This window comes from Xenopus laevis, chromosome 5L (assembly GCF_017654675.1).
Source record: "Xenopus laevis strain J_2021 chromosome 5L, Xenopus_laevis_v10.1, whole genome shotgun sequence".
Classification (NCBI taxonomy): domain Eukaryota; kingdom Metazoa; phylum Chordata; class Amphibia; order Anura; family Pipidae; genus Xenopus; species Xenopus laevis.
Window position 1 is genome coordinate 11336249 of NC_054379.1, and position 21542 is coordinate 11357790.

The 21542-nt window shown below is 40.7% G+C and overlaps 2 protein-coding genes across 3 annotated transcripts in view; one reads left to right on the top strand and one right to left on the bottom strand.

Annotated features, from left to right (window-relative positions):
• The window catches only part of traf5.L (TNF receptor associated factor 5 L homeolog), a 32565-nt gene extending 26935 nt beyond the window's left edge, over positions 1–5630 (top strand). Inside the window, exon 13 of the mRNA XM_041562532.1 lies at positions 5487–5630. Within this exon, the coding sequence (XP_041418466.1) occupies positions 5487–5594 (108 nt within the window). The 3' untranslated portion in view covers positions 5595–5630. The remainder of the gene's footprint in view (positions 1–5486) is intronic.
• Positions 5631–10830: 5200 nt separating this feature from the next.
• On the bottom strand, positions 10831–21067 carry rd3.L (retinal degeneration 3, GUCY2D regulator L homeolog). Of its 2 annotated transcripts, none has more exons than XM_041562534.1 (3): positions 20542–21067; positions 12994–13305; positions 10831–11958 (listed from the first exon to the last, which is right to left on the bottom strand). In XM_041562534.1, exons 2-3 carry the CDS (start codon positions 13287–13289, stop codon positions 11661–11663), a joined length of 594 nt encoding a protein of 197 aa, XP_041418468.1. In that variant the 5' UTR covers positions 13290–13305; positions 20542–21067; the 3' UTR covers positions 10831–11660. The 2 variants fall into 2 exon arrangements, with proteins under 2 accessions (XP_041418468.1, XP_018118065.1); XM_018262576.2 differs by having other exon boundaries at positions 12994–13308; positions 20542–21062.
• Positions 21068–21542: the final 475 nt, after the last annotated feature.

The following is a 21542-nucleotide window of genomic DNA, read 5'->3' on the forward strand; positions in this document are numbered from 1 at the left end:
CAATTAAAGAACTACATTGGCTCCAACTGGAACAAGACTCCATATCTCCCCTCAAGCTTAAAGGACTCATATGGACTAAGAACATGAATGAAGCAGTAGGGCAACGCACAGCAAACCATACCACTCGAACAGCAATGAATATCTGGGCTAGGATTTCTAAAAAGGACCCACTCTTACATTATCCAGCACACCAGGCGGGAGTGGAGATGCTAGAAACAAACATCCCAAACCTTAACTTGCAAAACTGGAGAAATGCAAACCTAACCACGATAGGCCAACTATACGATGGCACCCTCATCAAAACCTATGAACAGATAACCAAGGAATACAACCTGCCAGCGCACGATTTCTACAAATACCTCCAGATAAAGCACCTATTGGGAACCACCAGAACGCCAAGCAGCACTAAACACATGCCATTTGAACCATTACTTACTCGCAACCCACGTAGCCCCAAGGGCATAGCACGAATTTACAAACTGCTCACAGAAGACGATATGGAAGTTAAACCGAAGCATTTCGAGAAATGGGAACAAGATCTCCAAATTACAATACCCACGCCACACTGGATAAAAATGCTCAACACAGCGTACAAACTCTCAAAATGCACGAATCATATTGAAAACTCGAGAAAACTGTTCTACAGATGGTACAAAACTCCAACCACTCTCAATCAATACTATCCAAATGTCCCTAAAGCTTGCTGGAGAGACTGCAAGAGAGACGGCAACCTACTACATATTTGGTGGCAGTGCCCAAAAATCAAAGATCTGTGGCTATCCACGGAACGAATCCTGGAACAGGCAACGCACTTAAGAATGAAGCTAACTCCATCGCTTGCGTTGCTAAATTATAAACTCGACGAGTTTCCGAAACAAATACAGCACCTGATCTTTCACATATTGACGGCGACCAGACTCTTGATACCCAGATACTGGAAAACGACAGAAGTACCAAGCAAAAGGGAACTAATGATACTAATAGACTCAAACCTTACATATGAACAAATGGCGCTTGGATCCAACAGGCAATTACAACTTAGCTCAATCTCAATGCAAATGTGGAAGAGGTGGAAAGATGCATATTTCTTTCAAGACCAGACATGAGACTATTACTTCCAGCAAGATCATGTATAGATGGACATAGGCCTATACCCTGAAAAGACAGAAGGAAGATTGGATGACCAACTGACCTCATAAATGTAGCATGGCCTAGTCTGACTCTATTTGCCCCCCCCCCTTTTTTCCCTCCCCAACCTTCCTCTTTGTTTTTCTTTTTTTTTTTTTTTTTTTCTCTTTTTCCCCTTCTTCTTCTGTCGACTTTCTTCTACTCTTTGCTCTTCTATCTTAACAGCCTCTGGTTGGACGTTAGTTCAGTAACGAATCAATCCTAATAACTGTTTCCTCTTTTATACCAATGCCTGACTGATGTCTACTGTGAGGTTGTTTATGAAAATGTTAAAACAATAAAAACCTTTGAATTACAAAGATCCAAATTACAGAAAGATCAGTTATCCGGAAAGACACGGGTCCCAAGTGTTCTGGATAACAAATCCCATACCTGTATTGAGTGATATTTCCATGACAATATTAATTAGTTTAAGGAAAATAAGCATAGTAACAATGCACTGTGACTGTGGTGTAAAGAGCAGTGCACGGAGATGCTCACTAATGCAGACCGAGGTGCAAATTACTATGTTTCGTATCCAAAATATTTTTTTTTCACATAATTTCTATCATTGCTGCCACAATTGAACTAGAAATCATTTAAAGGAGAACTAAAGCCTAACTAAAGAAACATGATGTTTTGTGCTTCTGTGCCAGCCCAAGGCAACCACAGCCCTACAGCAGTAAAGATCTGTGTCTCCAAAGATGCCCCAGTAGCTCCCCATCTTCTTTTCTGCTGATTCACTGCACATGCCCTGTGCTGCTGTCACTTACTGAGCTTAGGGACCCACTCACAATATACAGTACACATAGAATAGAAATGTCACAATATAAGGCTGATTAGTAATTAATACAGATAATTAAGACATGACAGCACAGAAACAAGTGCAATTAGCATCAGAATTTAATAATCGGCAAACCTGTAGCATCAGCTTATATTACAGCCAGGGAAGCTCATTTTCTGCTGGATAATTAGTGACGAGCCCTAAGCTTAGCTTCTCAACAGCCAATCAGAGCCCACTGAGCATGTGAGTGTCACAGACACTTTCCAAGATGGTGACCCCCTGTGACAAGTTTGAAGTCCTGGATCATTGCTGCTATTGACAAGCTCAAACTTTAGGCTGGTGCAATAAGTTCAGTATGTAAAATGGGGCATTTTAAGCCACATTCATTTTTAGGGATTAGTTCTCCTTAAAGGTTTGGCTGAACTGAAGCAAAACCATAATAATTTGTATGGAAGAGCTGGGATTTGGTGATCCTTTACTTTGCACATGCTAACTGTGCCTGTGAAATTGGAGCAAGTATAAATGAACGTCCATGCCCTAATCACAATTCAGTGAAAGCAACTTAAATGATATTTACAAATGGGTGCAAGTGTTTCACTCGTAATTTGCCCTTTGTGGAACTGGCTGAATTTTGAGGTGACGTTTCGTGAGCACAATTATGTTAGCATTATTGTTAAAAATTGCATTGTGTGTGTAGCATTAATCCTATAAAGGTGCATTCCTTTTAAAACTTTTTCTGAAGCCTCCTGTATAGTATTTTACATATACAAGTGTGTCCCTGTGGGGTGATCCCTCGTGTGGCACAGTTCGGGATGCTGCAGATGATGTTGGCTCTATATAAAAAGATAGGCCTTTGTCAGCATCGCTTGCGTTAAGCGATAAAAAAAATATGACCGGAACTGTGGTAGAAAAAAAAAAGCAAAATGAACTTGTTGTGCATCTGAGTGGAGGATTCAGTTAGTGATTAGTAATTTTGAAAGTGATTGTGGTTCAGTAAGAGTTTGTATTTCAAACATAGAACTGGCCACATTGAGAAGCCTGTGAAAGGGACAGGTTATTCACAGTGATGGAAAGACCATGACATGTGGAATTACTTGATGGTGGAAAGATCACTTAATATTAATAAAATTTCTCCCCTCATATGGATTATGGTTAAGAAGCAGTGCTGTCGAACTGGCGATCGTGAACTTGTGTGGCCTCCCATAAATGTCTGGCTGCTGTGACTGCTAAGTATTGTGACATCAATACTTCGATTAACTAGCACCCCAAACTCAGCCCTGTAAGGCCCGGCATTGTTCACACAACCAGACTGTAGGAGGGGCGCCGGTGTTGTCAACGTACACAGGACAGTACATACTGTTCATCTTAGAGTGGTCCTGCCTGGTTATTTGCATGGTCCCGATCTTGTTCTACCCTGCCTGTGAGTGCCCTATGCTTTCTGTGTATGCCATACTCTGCCTGTGAGTGCCCTATTGTTTCTGTGTATGCCATACTCTGCCTGTGAGTGCCCTATTGTTTCTGTGTATGCCATACTCTGCCTGTGAGTGCCCTATTGTTTCTGTGTATGCCATACTCTGCCTGTGAGTGCCCTATTGTTTCTGTGTATGCCATACTCTGCTGTGAGTGCCTATTGTTTCTGTGTATGCATACTCTGCCTGTGAGTGCCCTATTGTTTCGTGTGTATGCCGATACTCTGCCTGTGAGTGCCCTATTGGTTTCTGTGTATGCCATACTCTGCCTGGTGAGTGCCCTATGCTTTCTGTGTATGCCATACTCTGCCTGTGAGTGCCCTTTGTTCTGTGTATGGCCATACTCTGCCTGTGAGTGCCTATTGCTTTCTGTGTATGCCATACTCTACCTGTGAGTGCCCTATGCTTTCTGTGTATGCCATACCCTGCCTGTGAGTGCCCTATTGTTTCTGTGTATGCCATACTCTGCCTGTGAGTGCCCTATTGTTTCTGTGTATGCCATACTCTGCCTGTGAGTGCCCTATGCTTTCTGTGTATGCCATACTCTGCCTGTGAGTGCCCTATTGTTTCTGTGTATGCCCATACTCTTGCCTGTAAGTGCCCCTATTGTTTCTGTGTATGCCATACTCTGCCTGTGAGTGCCCTATTGTTTCTGTGTATGCCATACTCTGCCTGTGAGTGCCCTATTGTTTCTGTGTATGCCATACTCTGCCTGTGAGTGCCCTATTGTTTCTGTGTATGCCATACTCTGCCTGTGAGTGCCCTATTGTTTCTGTGTATGCCATACTCTGCCTGTGAGTGCCCTATTGTTTCTGTGTATGCCATACTCTGCCTGTGAGTGCCCTATTGTTTCTGTGTATGCCATACTCTGCCTGTGAGTGCCCTATTGTTTCTGTGTATGCCATACTCTGCCTGTGAGTGCCCTATTGTTTCTGTGTATGCCATACTCTGCCTGTGAGTGCCCTATTGTTTCTGTGTATGCCATACCCTGCCTGTGAGTGCCCTATGCTCCATGTGTATGTCATACTCTGTCTGTAGGGAAATTGTTGCTAGGGGGTTTCTAAGGTATTACATTATATGCTGGGGGTTGCTGTGCTATCCACAGGGGAGGAGATTTAAGATTATTTCTTAATACAACAAACTTTTTACAAATGAGTGATGGGTGATATCTCTGCAGTGAGCACCAACCATTTGTTTTTTTGGTGTGCTACCACCATTAATGTGGACATGGTTTTTAAAGTTCTCCTGATAACAGTTGTGGTTTTTAAGTGGGAGTGGTTTATTAACAGGGAATGGTGAATATTGACTTCAGCTATCAGCCCTCCACCATGTAGGCCCTTGGTACCACAGAAGTTGAACAGCACTGCCCTAGATATTCTTTCGGTTTCAAACGTCTAAATTTAAGAGGTAAAAGAAGCACAAAAGGAATGCTGGAGCACGAATGGTATCTTAAAACTAAAAAGTCTAAATACTACGGCTTTACGGCTGGGACAAAGGCACATTTTGTTTAATTTTGTTTAATTGTTTGTTTAATAATGTTTGATTATTACAGAGAAAAAGGAAATCATTTTTATAAATCTGGATTATTTGATTATAATGGAGTCTATGGGAGATGTTCATTATGTAACTTTCTGGATAACAGGATTCTGATAATGGGTCCCATACCTGTACTTTTTTTCCCCTTTAAAGTGATACTGACACTAAAAAATGAATTTTAGCATATGAGTGTACATTAAATGTTACCTATAGGTCATGTTGATCATTATAATAGATGTAAAAAAATGTTTAATTTCAGGTGTCAGTATCTCTTTAAGGTTTTATAAAATATATTCAGGAAATTCACGCAAGGCAGTATTTGATTACTAGTCAAGACATTGACATTTTTTGGTCACACTTAGATGATCTAGGTGGTCTTGCAAACATTTGTGGCTAGGGAAATTGGCCACGTGCGAGTTCCTTCTGGCCTCCCACTCTTTCTGCCGTCTCTCAGCGGCGTGGCTGTATTTCTGTTCCTTGGTCATATACGGGCGACTTAAGCAGTATTCCTTTTCTGCTTCTATCTCCAGGCGCTTGATCATAGATCTCTTCATCTGCCACGTCACAGACCTGGGCCTCCTGTACTTGCCCGGGTTTCCTTTCCGAAAAAATATATTAGTCAGAAACATGTTTCTTGATGTCTGAAATACAAACCCCGTCGGATTAAACCCTTTCGTTCAAGCAGTGGGAGAAGGTAAGTGAAACACCCCAAGAGTTTATTGTTGTTTTACAAAAATGGAGGCAATGGGAACTTTTTATAAGAGCCATTTGGGATGTACTTCAATGTGAACAGCACTTCTATTCTAGCCGAGGCAGCTTCAGTAGCAGTGGGGCTTGGTGCAAATGGGTTGACCGGGGTCCATTATGTAAGAATTCGACTGCTCTTGAAAAAGTTTTTTATTTTTAAATTAGACCAATGCCGATTGTAGCATTTGTTGAGGAAGACGAACAGAATTTACAGTCATATAGTGTGGCAGGAAACACAAACGCTGTGCACTTGTGGTTAGTAGAGCAAGCGTGGGAAAGTTTACAAGAAATATGTGTATTCTGCTATAGCAGGTTTCTTAAAGGGGTTGTCCTCCTTTGACTTAAAGGAGAAGGAAAGCTATGGAGGCATTTTATTGCCAATAGATTAGCTGCAACAGTGCAAGGTAGAATGCTATATTTATTCTGTAGAATGTTTTACCATACCTGAGTAAAAAGCTCTAGAAACTCTCTGTTTGTTTAGGATAGGAGCTGCAGTATTAATGTGGTGTGACATCACTTCCTGCCTGAGTCTCTCCCTGCTCTGGGCTCAGATTACAGTAGAGAAGGGAGGGGGGGGGAGAGGAGCAAACTGAGCATGCTCTTGCCCAGGGCAATGAGGTTTAAGATGAAGGCAGGAAGTCTGATACAGAAGCCCATGAGTACACAATAGAAGGAAAGAAATGCAGTGTTTCTTTTGACAGGGGACTCAGAGCAGCACTACTTTGGGGGTTTACTGGTATATTTAGATGGACCTTTCTCATAAGGCTAACTTAGTTTTAACCTTTCCTTCTCCTTTAACTTTTAGTATGATGTAGAGAGTGATATTCTGAGACATTTCACAATTGGTTTTTATTATTTGTGGTTTTTGAGTTATTTAGCTTTTTATTCAGCAGCTCTCCAGTTTGCAATTTCAACAATCTGGTTGCTAGTGTCCAAATTACCCTAGCAACCATGCATTGATTTGAATAAGAGACTGGAGTATGAATAGGAGAGGCCCGAATAGAAAGTTGAGTAATAAAAAGTAGCAATAACAATAAATGTGTAGCCTTACAGAGCATTGGTTTTTTAGATGGGGTCAGTGACCCCCCGGAATTAGAATCAGAATTAGCCATTCTATAACATACTAAAAGTTAGCTGAAAGGCTAACCACCACTTTAAAGGGGAACGTTGCCTTTAATTGAACCTTTCATTTTAGATGTAACTACTCTAAGGAACTTTTCAGCTGTACTTTCTGTTATTCCCCAGCAACCCAAAGAGAAACAAAAAACAGCTTTCAATTAATCTTATATTACTAGTCTTTCCTTGCCTTCACCTATACATCTATTCATTTAGAATGTGCTATTATTATGTATATGATTGGGATGCGTGACATTAAAGGGGTTGTCCAAACAACAAGTTGTTTTCAGATAGATCACCAGAAATAACGACTTTTTCAAATGACTTTCTATGTGTGACTGTTTTTTTAATATTGAAGTGTAAAGTGTAATTTTTCACCTTCTGAAGCAGCTCTGAGAGATGGGGTCGCTGACCCTGTAAACTGTTCTAAATTGATACATTTAGTTGATACATTTCTTATCTTTGTCGCTGCTGAGCAGAAACCTCTGGTTTTCATTACAGGCAGCTGTTAGAATTGATACAATAGTTGCTGATACTCCAGAGATGCTGCTGAGAAATGTTGCAAAATTATAACAGTTTAGGGTCAGGGTAGACGCTCAGATTCGGGGAGATTAGTCGCCTGGCAACAAATCTCCTCTTCGGGCACTTCAGAAAATGAATCGATCTGAGTGTCATCCTGCAAGCGATTTACAGTCTAGCTGGCGGGAGGCAGTTCGGGGAGATTAGTCACCCCGAAGAAGAGATTAGTCGACGGGCGACTAATCTCCCCGAATCTGAGTGTGTGTCCCTTACAGTCTGCACCTAAAATACTGAGCTGCCAAACTCAAACACCAGAGACACGAACATCTGTGCCAGATGTGATATTGTAATAAAGGTGGTTTTATTACTACATGGGAGTGCTGCAATTTACTATGGATTTCTGGGGATCTAAAAACAACTGAATTAAAAAAAAAAAAAAGAGTTTGGAAGGTGAACAACCCCTTTAATGCATAAAAAATGAATGGAAAAAATCCACATACTTTAAACTACAACATTTTACATATTAATGGAAATAGCCCTAGCTGTCAGCTTCGGACCCAATGTTTTGTGTTCAAGTATAATATTTCATGGCGAACAACCCCTGTACTAATGCTACAATGCAAAAGGCAAAGACAGAGCCGTGTCTATTATGTTTGTAATGTACAATGTGACGGCTTTTATAGAAAAAAAGTGCCCCTGACAAAAGCTCCTTGGAGTGGTTAAGTAAGGAAGTGTGCTGTCCGACATGTTTGAGACTTGCAGGATGTATTTAACCAAGCACAGTCCCACCCTTTTCAGAATGCAGTTGGCAGGGCAAACGTGTTTAATGAAAAATCCATTTAAACGTTCACAATTATAAGTTCACATTTTCCCACTGGGAATGTTACAGGCTGATATATTTGTATTTAGAATGTATAAACCCAGAAAACAAAGCAGAAGAAAAAGAACAATCATGTTAAGATTCTGATTTGTGTTTAAGGTGCTACCTTGTTACTGGGGGTTTTGTTTAATTTAAAGGAGACATTTTACCTACAAACAAAAAACGTACCAGTGCATTATACTCATTTAAATATAGAAGAATTGTGCTTAAAAAAGTAGTGGTTCAGGCTGATTTATTGAATATTTCTGAAAAAACCCTAATTATTCCTCCAATCAGCAGCTAGCAGGACCTGATAGGGAACTGAAGCATGTCTATGCTTGTGTGACTGCAGGGCTGTGATTGGCTGTCTCCCTCCTACTGTGCTTATGACAGGGAACATTAGGACACGCCCACCCCTCATTTGAAACAGGCACCAGAGAACATCTATAGGCAGCTCCAATAAAGGGGCTATTTTTAAAGATAAAATTAATTTTTAGCACCATGTAAAAGCAACACCTATTACTCATATATGCCTACAAAATTAAGGTTTTTTTCACTTTCTCCTTTAAAGAATAAATAAAAAGTCATGTAACCGAGACCTATCCACGAACAATTCAAAAAGCCGATACCTGGTATGGGGGAGACCCCTTATTTATTGCATGGTGTTCCAGACAACTAAACGATCAAACGTTTTTGGGACCACATGAAGGGACATGTGATCCCGAAACATTTGATAGTTTGTAAGGTTGTCTGGAACACCATGCAATAAATAAGGTTTCACCCCGTTTGCAGCATTCGGGTATCGGCTTTTTGAATTGTTCGTGGCTTACTTAACTTACATGTTTTATATAGAGAACTTATTGCACGAGGCTAAAGTTTGAGCTTGTCAATAGCAGCAATGATCCAGGACTTCAAACTTGTCACAGGGGGTCACCATCTTGGAAAGTGTCTGTGACACTCACATGCTCAGTGGGCTCTGATTGGCTGTTGAGAAGCTAAGCTTAGGGCTCGTCACTAATTATCCAGCAGAAAATGAGCTTCCCTGGCTGTAATATAAGCTGATGCTACAGGTTTGCTGATTATTAAATTCTGATGCTAATTGCACTGGTTTCTGTGCTGCCATGTAGTAATTATGTGTATTAATTACTAATCAGCCTTATATTGTGACATTTCTATTCTATGTGTACTGTATATTGTGAGTGGGTCCCTAAACTCAGTAAGTGACAGCAGCACAGAGCATGTGCAGTGAATCAGCAGAAAAGAAGATGGGGAGCTACTGGGGCATCTTTGGAGACACAGATCTTTACTGCTAAAGGGCTGTGGTTGCCTTGGGCTGGTACAGAAGCACAAAACATCATGTACAACATTTCTAGCTACTTCTTTAGTTAGGCTTTAGTTCTCCTTTAAATGATTTCTATCAGGAAGGAAGATAGGTGTCTTGACCTCCACTGTTTTCACAGGACGGAAGCAAAATACCCATGTGCCATAGCTCAAATGCTCATTAAAACTACATTCCTTTAATGATTTTGCCAATTATAATTACTCATAGCTAACTCTGACTGCCCAGACTGATACAAGGACTTTCACATTACAGCCAGACAAGCGTACTAATGTGCATTCTACAACTTCAGTGTGATTGGCCAAATCAGATCACTGCACACTTGGGACTCTCATCAAATGAACAGAAGTTACAGATGTACTGTAACCGATCTTTGTAGCTGGATCTCATTGGTATGATAAACAATCCAACTGCAACAGATAAAAAACACAAATCTGAAGAAGCCCTAAATGATAAAGGAAAACGTTATGTACAATTTTTTTTCGGGATTCAGGAAATTTTACAGGTGAAAGCAAAAACATTACCTTTTTATTGTGTTTTTCTTTCAACGCTTTCTTTGATTTGGCTTTTGGTGAATCTTAAAATAAATAAATATGTTATTTCACTTCTTCAGTCACAGGATAATAAAGGAATATTCAGTAGAGCTGCCATGAGCCTTCAGCCTCGTCTCTGAAAATTGTTCTCTCTTTATTTGAAGCAACTGTCCACATTAAGAAGCTCACGGTTTTTTTGCTTGATGAAAAATGATAGCTTGTACAAAGGGAAGCCACAAATTACCTCTGCTTGAGCTTGAAGAAGAGGAGGAATGTGAAGAGGATGAGGAGCTTGATGAAGACGATAAGGAGGAAGAGCTTGAAGAAGATGAGGAGGACACGGAGTAATATAGAGTGTAAGATAACACAGTGCAGTACCTTAAGCTTAAGTAATATAGAGTGTAAGATAACTCAGTGCAGTACCTTAAGCTTGAGTAATATATGGTGTAAAATAACACAGTGCAGTATTTTAAGCTTGAGTAATATAGAGTATAAGATGACATAGTGCAGTACCTTAAGCTTGAGTAATATAGAGTGTAAGATAACACAGTGCAGTACTTTAAGCTTGAGTAATATATAGTGTAAAATAACACAGTGCAGTATTTTAAGCTTGAGTAATATAGAGTGTAAGATAACACAGTGCAGTACCTTAAGCTTGAATAATATATAGTATAAAATTAACACAGTGCAGTATTTTAAGCTTGAGTACTATGGAGTGTGAGATCACCAACATTCTAAAGACAGTATCATGAGCTCTATGGCAGGTTGCACTCTCCGTTGTTTATTATTTATATAAAGTTGTGCCAAGTTACAAGATACAGAAATATTAGACATATAATCTTACAAATCTCATCATTCTGATCCAATTCTTCTGTTCTAAACGTAGAAAAATTGTCCCCAAATTGAAACTACTGAAATTTTGTATGTCAAACCTAAATCACCAGTTCCTACTGCGCTCTACAAAACAGCCATAGGTTACTGCCCTTGGGCAAAATAATCAAATAGTCTGTCCGAAACCCATCCATCCCTGGGCCCAAAAAATGCCATATCTACCCCAAATCTGGGCCTAGAGTTGATGGAGTGAGTTGTAGCTATATAATATAAACTGTACAGTCAGGATAGAAATCATGCCAATAAAACAGTTCCCAAGAACACAACTCTAAACTGATTACAAAACTCCTATGCAAATAAAAACTTTGTTGTACTCCCTCTGTATCATTAGGAGGAACATCCATAATACACATCTGATTGGATAGCAAAGGCTAGTGGTCTCCATGCCTTGTGTCAGTCTCATGCCCTCTTCATATGGGCATTTGGTACAGACTGAGTAATTAACAGGAGATATCTAACAAAGTCAGATGTTTATAAAAAAAACACAAGGTGATTGGCCATAGAAGTGAAAGGCATATATGGCCTGCAGGTTCCCATACACAGGTCAGACAAGCACATTGTTTGCAAGGATGTTGCGAGCGTCAAATGAAAATTATCATTAAATGACAATAAAAATTGATTGGTTTAATCCTCATAAGGGTAATAAAGGTCAAAATAGTTGCGGTTTGTTGGTTTGCAGATTCGATTTATTGGGTTCAATTTAGTCATCTTTGGTGGTACGGAACTCCGGCAAGCTCCATACTCTACGGGTGGGTTCAGCTTCTCTCTCAACATCCTCGGAAATGGTCTTAATGTCACTCATGAAAGGATAGATTCGGGCTCGGGACTTGAAGTTGCTGAGTGACATGCTCATGGCTCTCTTCGTGGTCCATTGCCTGGCCAGTTTCTTGACCTCGTCTTCCTCTTTCATTTTCTCAGCCGCTTCTTGCAGGACTGACCGAAACAGGTGAGGGACTTCTTTGACATCTGGGTCATATTCTGCTACAATCTGCCTGAACCTAAATAAAGGACAAATAAAGACATGTTATGTGGAGTAAGAACAAGACAGCTGAACACGACATTAGCAATGTCCTGAATGTAGAAAATGCCACAATAATGAAATATATCTGATCTTTGCCTGGTGAAACCTGAGGAACACATTGGCATGTTGATGTCCTCCTCTCCCAAATGATCTCCACAGGACACTAATACGATCCAACCAGTGACCTGGGGTGAAGGATCGGACCACCTTCCTCCTGGGTGACCAAATTGGACATTGATCTGCTTGTTTGACAAGGAGTATGGTCAGATTTAGTAGTACATTGCAGCATCTGCCCTCGTTTCTTCAACTACCGATGAGGTGATGGCATTGCGCAGCCACAGGTGGGTTACTAGTCTATATATATTTTAGGCAATATATTGTTATGAGGATTCTGTATCACTGTGTTTTGAGATAGTTGCTTAAATTAGCCGCCAGTCCAGAAGAAGCAACATTAATATGGATACTTAAATCTGATTGGCTGCCCTCCATGCATCTAATCACTTTATTAGACTTAGTGGCCGGCAACCAGTCTACGTGAAAACAAGAATAGTTTCCTCTTAATTATTATGAAAGGGCTTTTTTCACCTTTTAGTATGATGGAGAGAGTAATATTCTGAGACAATTTGCAATTGTTTTTTTATTATTGGAAATGTTTGAGTTATTTAGCTTTTGGTTACCAAGGTCCAAATTCCCCTAGCAACCATGCACTGATTTGAATAAGAGACTGGAATATGAATAGGAGAGGCCTGAATAGCAAGATAAGTAACAAATTTGTAGCCTTACAGAGCATTTGTCTTTTAGATGGGGTCAGTGACCCCAATTTGAAAGCTGGAAAGAGACAGAAGAAGGCAAAAACTATAAAAAATAAAGGCCAGTTAAAAAGTTGCTTAGAATTAGCCATTCTATAACATACATAAAGGTGAACCAGCCCTTCTATAAAGAGATGGCATTTGGCACAGGTCTACAGGCTCCTATTTCATGGGTGCATGATGAAAGGAGAGAGGTGCTGTACCTGTGAATGATTGGGCCGCAGTATGACGGGTGCACCTTGCTGCAGGCATCCTCCAGTTGCAGTCTTTCCCCAGGGCTGATATCGAAGCTGTGCTTGGGGTAACTGACCAACCAGCTGTAATCCACTCCCGTCTTAATCTTCCGATACTCGTTTTCTTTATCCCGCTGTAGACTCTCTGCCTGTTTTATTTGCCAGCCCAGCTCCATCATGAGTGTGTCCACTACCATATCATTGGGGTTCCGCGAGGGAAGCCGTAATTGAGAATCGCTCCATCGGAACCAAGAAGGGAAAGCCATCGCTCACTGGATCTTCCTGCTGAGGGACATTTGTACAGACATGTCAGAGCAAAGGCCACGAGGTCATAAAGGAAAAGCAAACTCTATTTTTTTCTACTAGGACTTATTAAATATTAGGGATGCATCAAATCCAGGATTCAGTTCAAGTTTCGGCTAGAATTCAGCTGAATCCAAGTGCCTGGCCAGTCCGAATCCCAAAAATCATGTGACTTTTCGAATATGTATATGCAAATTAGGGATTCCGATTCAGTTCGGGATTCAGCCGAATCCTTCATGATAGATTTGTCCAAACCCCAAAATAGTGGATTTGGTGCATTCCTATTAAATAATGAAGTGTATGAGGCTCAGAGACACTAGTAGTATAACTAGAAATTACTGGGCCCCACAGAAAAAGCATTAGGCCCCTCTTGAACTTTGGAATAAGACATTTTATTTAAAAGATACTTTGTGGGCCCCCGATGCAGCTACAGGGTCTGCTCCCTCATGCCCTGCTAGAACTGGTCTGCAAAGTTTTACTTACTCATAAGATAAAGAACAGTGCAATGCATTTCTCGACCACATGATGGTGCTTTATACAGTGGTCTCTGGAGGGTGCCTGTACTGAAGCAAACAGCATGGCAGCTCCTACTCAAAGGTAAGTGCAAATAAGGAATAACCCTCAAATGTAAATTCTATCCATCTACACATATATATGTCATTAAAGGGGTGGTTCACATTTAAGTTATCTTTTAGTATGGTAATTGGTCTTCATTATTTCATTTGTATAGTTTTTGATTTATTTGCCTTTTTCTTCTGATTCTTCCCAGCTTTCAAATTGGGACCAAAAACCCCATCTAAAAAAAAAAATAATCCTCTGTAAGGCTACGCATTTATTGTTATTTCTACTAGGAATGCACCGAATCCATTATTTTACATTCGGCCGAACCCCCGAATCCTTGGCGAAGGATTCGGCCAAATACCGAACCGAATCCGAACCCTGATTTGCATATGTAAATTAGGGGTGGGAAGGGGAAAACATTTTTTACTTCCTTGTTTTGTGACAAAAAGTCACTCAATTTCCCTCTCCGCCACCAATTTGCATATGTAAATTAGGGTTCGGATTCGGTTCGGACAGGCAGAAGGATTCGGCCGAATCCGAATCCTGCTGAAAAAGGCCGAATCCCGAACCGAATCCTGTATTCGGTGCATCCCTAATTTCTACTTTGTATTACTCATCTTTATATTCAGACCTCTGCTATTTATTTTCCAGTCTCTTATTTAAATCAATGCATGGTTGCTAGCGTAGTTTAGACCCTAGCAACCAGATTGCCGAAACTGCAATCTGGAGAGCTGCTGAATAAAAAGCTCAATAACTCAAAAACCACAAAAAATAAAAAATGAAAACCATTTGCAATTTCATACTAAAAGCATAGCAGAGAACCGACGCCCTGCCGTAAGCCAAAGCTTTTTATTAACCAACGAAAATGGCAAAGTGCGGGTTCAGCTGCATCGCCGGTCAATTCATTCATTCAACTCAAAGCAAAATAACTTGATAGTGAGAGCTGATGAATGTGGGTTAGATCCTCCAGCAAATCTTCATTTTATTCTATTTGTATTTGTTGTTTTCAACATTATCGGGGGGAAGTTAACTCCAACGTTGCAGTCAAACATTTGATCAGGGCCCTCCCCCTTACATCATTATTAGGTCAAAGAAAATTGTTTTATCATTCATTCATCATGACTTGCAAGCTCCTAGGGTAACAAGTAATGGGCAAAAAAAAAACCAAAAGCTTTCAGTTGACTTGCTACTCCAACTGTCCCTTACGTGAAACTGGATTGAATATTACAAAATGGTACGATTTTATTATTTATACTATTTATGAGACACTGTTATTATTTATGCTTTTAACATTATTACAATATTGTTGTGAGATTACTCTATACAATTTGTGACAGAATAATTGATACTATTCACATACTTTGTAACGTAACTGTCCATTAGGTTGTGGTTCTGAATTATACAAATGTATTTTGTTGTTTGGCGCATTATCGGAGCAGGCCACAAGATGGCAATACTCTGTTAGGTTAATGTTAATTATGTCTGGCCAGTAATTGGAGCTGACACGCTTGTTGTTGGTGTAAATGGGTTAATAAATTGCTTGGGGTCATTCACACTGTAAAAAGCACCTGATGAAGGATATTTATATCCGAAACATGTTGCGAGAAATAAATTACACTGAACTGATCGTGGGTCTCCAGAGTTTATTCCTAAACTGATTCCAACTGTCAGTACCAGACTGAGAAATCACTTCTTTTGTGTGCCCCCAAAGTCCTCTCTTAATTACACTGACCCCCCACCACTCCTCCACTAATAGACACCACAATAACCTAATATTGGTTTTATTGGCTTTGTCTTTGCACATAAGTTATGGAGATATGGTTCAATATAAACAGTTTGGTTGTTTTAGTTTGTGGGGCTGATTCAAGCACATAGGTACACATTTGCACAAGTGAAGTTACCCATAGTAACCAAAAGTGTCAGATTAGGTTGTTTGGTGCCCAATGAGGAACAAACGGACCACCAACTAGAGTCCTGCAGCCGGTCGGGTACCTGCGGTTTTCGGGAGCGGGTATAGACGCGGGTCGGCGGTTCTCCTGGTTTGCAGGTCGTGGGTCTTCTCAATAGCGAGTTTTACTCCTTGTTTTCTGATAACGCCTACTTCTAATGATGTCACTTCCAGTTTACAATGACAACACTTCCTGTTTCTTGATGGTTAGCGGATCGCAGATATGGTTGCGGATATGGTACTTGCAGGTCTGGTCCAAGTGAGTAAGTATGCGGTTTGCGGGTCCGGGTGGGGGTGACTGGTCGCATTAGACAAATTGGTTCCGCGCAGGATTCTACCACCAACACCAACCCTGCCCTGCAGTCCCCTGTCCCCAGGGCAGACATCAGAGATCACATGACCTCGTATAGCAACATTTTCTTGGCCCCGTGGTTCACACCCACCCCAGATCCCGCCCCACCTCAGATCCCACCCACACCACAGTTAAAAGTGCACACCAGTGCTAAAAACAGTAAAACCCCTCACTCACAAGGTATAAAAAGGCATTGGTGGTCAGGGCACTCTTATAATAATAAAAAAAGGCGGCCAGGGTCCCACATAAAAGTTTTTTTAAAAGAACATTGATGGTCAGGGCCTCCCTACAAGTTAAAAAAAACCTCATTGGTGGTCAGGCCCCCCCCCTATAAGTTACAAGAAAACTGTTGGCACCAGGACTCCCATAAAAGTTTTTTTAACAAAAAACATTGGTGGTCAGGGCCCCCCTACAAGTTCAAAAAATTATTGGTGGTCAGGGCCAACCCTATAAATAGGCCCTGTCTGTCCCCATCACAAACCTTCCTCCACCCCAAATCTGCCCCACATGTACCTGCTCTTACTGACCCCAGAAATTACCCCTACAGATCCTGGGCACTGGGACCCAACAGGAATCTCCCTGGTGTCCCTCCGTTCCAGTCTGATCCTGGCAACAGATCAGCTATTAGTTTTGCCCAGTTCCCTACAAGTTGGTAAATCAATGAAAACACCTGAATACTTGTATACATCCTATTTATTTAATAATAGTTATAATGATAAACATTTTGAACAGGTTGAGGTTGGTCATATCTCAATACTGTTCTCTTGGTTATCCCAGCAGGGGCAATGTCTATTTGCCTGGTTTTGCAGCAGCATCTAGAGCAGTCTTTCCTATCCCTACTCTAATATATGTTTTGGTTTCTAGAAGGCAACAGTTTACTGTACAATGACCCATGATTCCACCTGCAGCACCTCAACCTCACACTTCTAGATCCTCCAAAATAGTAATTATGTAAGGGACCTGAAGGGACCTGAACTCTCTGGTAAACACGTTCCAGTGGGCTGACACCTGCATCACAAATGTAATTATTTGCAGTCTCTTCTGGGAATGGAGGAACTATATGATCAGCCAACAAACAACAGTGTGCTAAATAATAACAAGACATAGGTATATAAACGGATAGATCATTGATAGAGATATTCATCATGTTGGTGAGTTCTCAAAGAAAGCACAAGTTATAAGTGGCCTTTGCACCAAACCAGTTATTCTGTTGTATGAGGACACACTAATGGAAATATGCTTCTCTGGAGAGTTGATCATTGTCTTTGCCCCAGTGGATCTTACAGTCTCGTTTCCCAGACACAGTAACACAGAGGATCAGCTCATCAGAAGCCAATTAATTTGTCAGGAAACTGGAGTGGCCAAGGGAGACCTACCCAAATACAGGCTCCATATAGCGCCCCTGGTCAAGATCAAAAACAGAATTATGAGCTGACCATTAGAAAGTGCCTACCCTGTATGCAATAAATATCGGTCAGGTGCTCATTCAATCTCCTATAAAGCCCTCATTCCCTCTCCGGCCACTTTTTTGCATCACTTGATATATAACCCAGTTATTTATAAACAGATCATTGATTCCAGGACGGCATTAATAGACCATGTGAGGAACTAAGCAGGGGCATTAGCCGTGGCATAAACAAGCTCTGCTGTCTGCAATCAGATTTGTGCTCCAGAAACATCAGATTACCCGACCTTTCCCCGAGTTCTTCCAGCCTTTATGCTGATGAACTCCACTAAGGAATAAAAGACAAGAATGTAAATACTTCTTAGTTATCCACGAGTGAGAACCACTGCTTTTTAAGGTTCACATTGTGAATTGCACCCCTGTATCATGTCATACCCCATCCATTCCATCATGGCGATTTTGTTGCAAGTGTGAGTGATTCACAGAACAAAATTACATTTACACAATTGTAAATTACACAATTTCAGCAACAGAGAAACTTTTGGGGGAAATTATGTGGCGCAACCATATTGTTTTGCCCCCCTTTGCTCAAGAAGGGTGTGGTGTTACCTTTTTAAATGTTCACCTGGACAGTTTGAGCATAGCTTTTGAGAAAGTGGCTTAGTCCACGAAACGCGCCAAGCGTGCCTTGGGATACATGTCCTGCTCGTCTTTTTAATGAAGAATCAATAAAATATGGATTTTAATGACTGCTGGTGCTCCGTGTTCAATATATTTACTTGAAGGCTGTACGTGTCGGGAGCGTTTTCTCACGTGTTAGCACAGCAGAAAGAAGATTCACAAGGTCGGTGAGTGCTCCCTTGTTTTTCCTTTTGCTCTTATACTGCAAAGACTAAAGCTTTTCTGAGCTGAGTCATACAACATGATAAATAGCTTAATAAAAGTAGCTTAAATGTGCCACATGTTAATGATCTAAATATGAACATTAGTCATTGTCAGCAGCCATACCCTGGCGCAGCCATCGAGTGTTAGTAATCTGTAGTCTTGGTGACCAGGATTTATTAATTATTAGTTCTGAAAAAGAGTTATACACTCAAATATGAAGATGTGTAAGAAAAATACTAAATCACTGAACCCAAACCTGTAGGGAAGAGAACAAACCAAAATCTGCCCTTCTAGAAAGGTAGGGTGGCCAAATAATATTTTCACCATTTCATATAGTTGTACAGTGTTTCTCAACTTCACTAGTACCAAATCACTTTATAGAGTTTCCATTTGTAACATTCTTTTCAGCAGATATTCCCATATTGCAGGCCGTCCTCACCTCGGGAGCTTAAAGTTGTAGCTTAAGGGCCCAGTCTTAAGTCCAGTTAGAGTGAAGACACACTAGGGTTTCCACCTGTCTGGTTTTGACCTGTGTTTTTAAAGGGCTCAAAACTGGCTGTTTAGTTTTCCAAATTAGGAATACCAGGCAGGATTCCCTATGATTGACACATGAATTGCCACTTCATAGCCCCGCCCCTGATGTCACAACCCTGTCCCATTGCATCACATCTCCACCCCCATTAGACTGGCCAAGAGGTGGCAACCCTAAGACACACATAGATACCAGTAGCTGCTACTAGTAGTTCTGTGTGACATTTAGGGAGAATATTTGATTGCTGTACGTACCACTTGTTCTTGGGGGCTCAATCCGAGTTCTAATTAGAGTGGCATTTGGGGTCTTACTTTTTATTTTTAGATCTATAGCAGTATGATGCATTCATATATAAATACAGTATATATGTTTAGAGCAAACTTTTTCATATGACTCTATACTGTGTATGTTTAGAGCGTATCATGAACAAATATTGGCCAAAAAGTTACCATAGGACTTATTCTTCACCTCTTGCCCCTGTCACTGTACTACCTCCTCCTCATCTTCACTGAGATGTCTTCCAAGAGAAAGACGGTGGTTCCTGCCCCCCCCCATTTCATAAAACCAGTTAGTCCCTGAGAGCAAAGCCACTTCTCTAACCCTGGGAATGGGAAACACTGTCATGAGTGGTAGACTCTATCCCATTTATTGGGAACCAAAACAAGGCTACGCACACAATGGATGGATGTCTGTTAAGTTTCTTCACTTTTCTTTTGATATTAGTGATCCAACAAAAAAACCTGCAACTTTTTTTAATGATCCTACTAGAACTTTCTTCTTAGTACAAGTGAATATATTCTACATCAAGACACATTTTGCCAGGTATCACTGTATGGTCTCCAGCCCCTACCCCAAATCAATGATTACCTATCCACTTACTACTCTGCCCTCTGTATAGAGGAACTGGTCCCATTGTAGCAGAAATTAGAAGTTACTGGGGTGCAAAGCAAATTTGTGTCAGCTAGGCATGCACTGAAACCACTATTTTGGATTCAGCCAAACCCCCAAATTAGGCTGAATACCGAACTGAATCCAAATTTGCATATTCAAATTAGGGGTGGGAAGGGAAAACATTTTATACTTCCTTGTTTTGTGACAAAAAGTCATGCGATTTCCCTCCCCACCCCTAATTTGCATATGCAAATTAGGATTCGGATTAGGTTCGGCCGGGCAGAAGGATTCTTCCGAATCCGAATCCTGCAAAAAAAAAAAAGCCAAATCCTGGCTGAATCCCAAACCGAATCCTGGATTCGGTGCATCCCTAGTTTTAGCCCCACCAAACCATAGGAAAACTGAACTGTTTTGCACTCATATAATGAGCATTAATTATGACCTCTCTATATTTACAGTATATACACATCAAGCACCCAGCAGGGGTTGAGTCTGTTGTCTCTTGATCAGATCCTGAGAAAGTATATTTTACACAAAGACAGAAATTCATATAAGTGAGACTTATTTTACCAGCAAGCTGCAAGGCAATTGAATGCACAAATACATCCGAAACCTACATAAATATAAAATACAGAATTTACCTTTGATGCAACAGGAATATGGAGAATTGTCTGTGCAGCCTTTCTGCTTATTATCCAGACCCCCTTGTCCTGCTTGGCCCAGATCCAAAGATTAAGGAACTTCTCTTGTCATGGTCCATAGAGCCACAAGTGTGAGGAAGACGAAGGAGGAGAGTTTAGTTTAGTTCAGGTGCATGATTATAGGAGTCCTATCCAGCAGTGATGTTAAAAAGCATCTTCTCTCTCTCTCTCTCTCTTGGGTTATAAACAAAGCTCAGTAGGGTTCACTGTGGAGAGGCAGTGGGTGCAGCATGTGGAGTGGAGCCGCTTATTGAGGGATAATTTGTGTAATCAGTGGGAGTCATTAACAGAAGTGCATTGCTTCTTAAAGCAGATTAGCAGAGACTGGGCTCATCCAGCAGTGTTTGGCACGTGTAGCAAAGGCAAAGATTCAGCCCCGTCCCCGACTAAGGGAGTGACTTCAAATCCTGCACATATTCACTTCATAGACAAGATGATAAGTCATGTGAGATTCACAAGCAGGATAATAAAATTAAAGGCACATATTTTCCAGCCTCCGTTTAATCCTTTCTTATCCTTAAGACTTACATAGTTGCCATAAATATTTCTCTTACATAACTGGTCTATATTTCATGAAGCCATTGCCTCTTCTGCTTTATTTGTCCCTGATAAAAAATATATAATTGTGTCTTTTTTGTGTTATTTTTTAGGAGGGGGCCGTTTAACAAACAACTCACATGCATTTGATTGTTAAAACTATAAAAACATTGATGCACCGTTGATATTAGACAAAATGAATTTTTGTGTATGGTGGGAGATGAGCCAACCAATATGGGCAGAAGACTTGGATATTGGTCGGCTTGTCAGTCGGGTTGGCCGGAAAATTTTGATTGGGTCTTTGAAGGCACCTGAACATCGGCAATTGTTAGTGCTGAATCATCAGATACAGGTAGAATTCTATTGTTTCTCTCTGTATATCTGACCATTCAGCTCTACACGTG

Bases quoted from the DNA above. Each gene is read 5' to 3' on its own strand.
- rd3.L (XM_041562534.1), bottom strand. From the start codon at position 13,289: ATGGCTTTCCCTTCTTGGTTCCGATGGAGCGATTCTCAATTACGGCTT. The intron at 11,959-12,993 runs GTACAGCACCTC...TCCTTTATTTAG, and splicing joins TGCGGCCCAATCATTCACAG to GTTCAGGCAGATTGTAGCAG.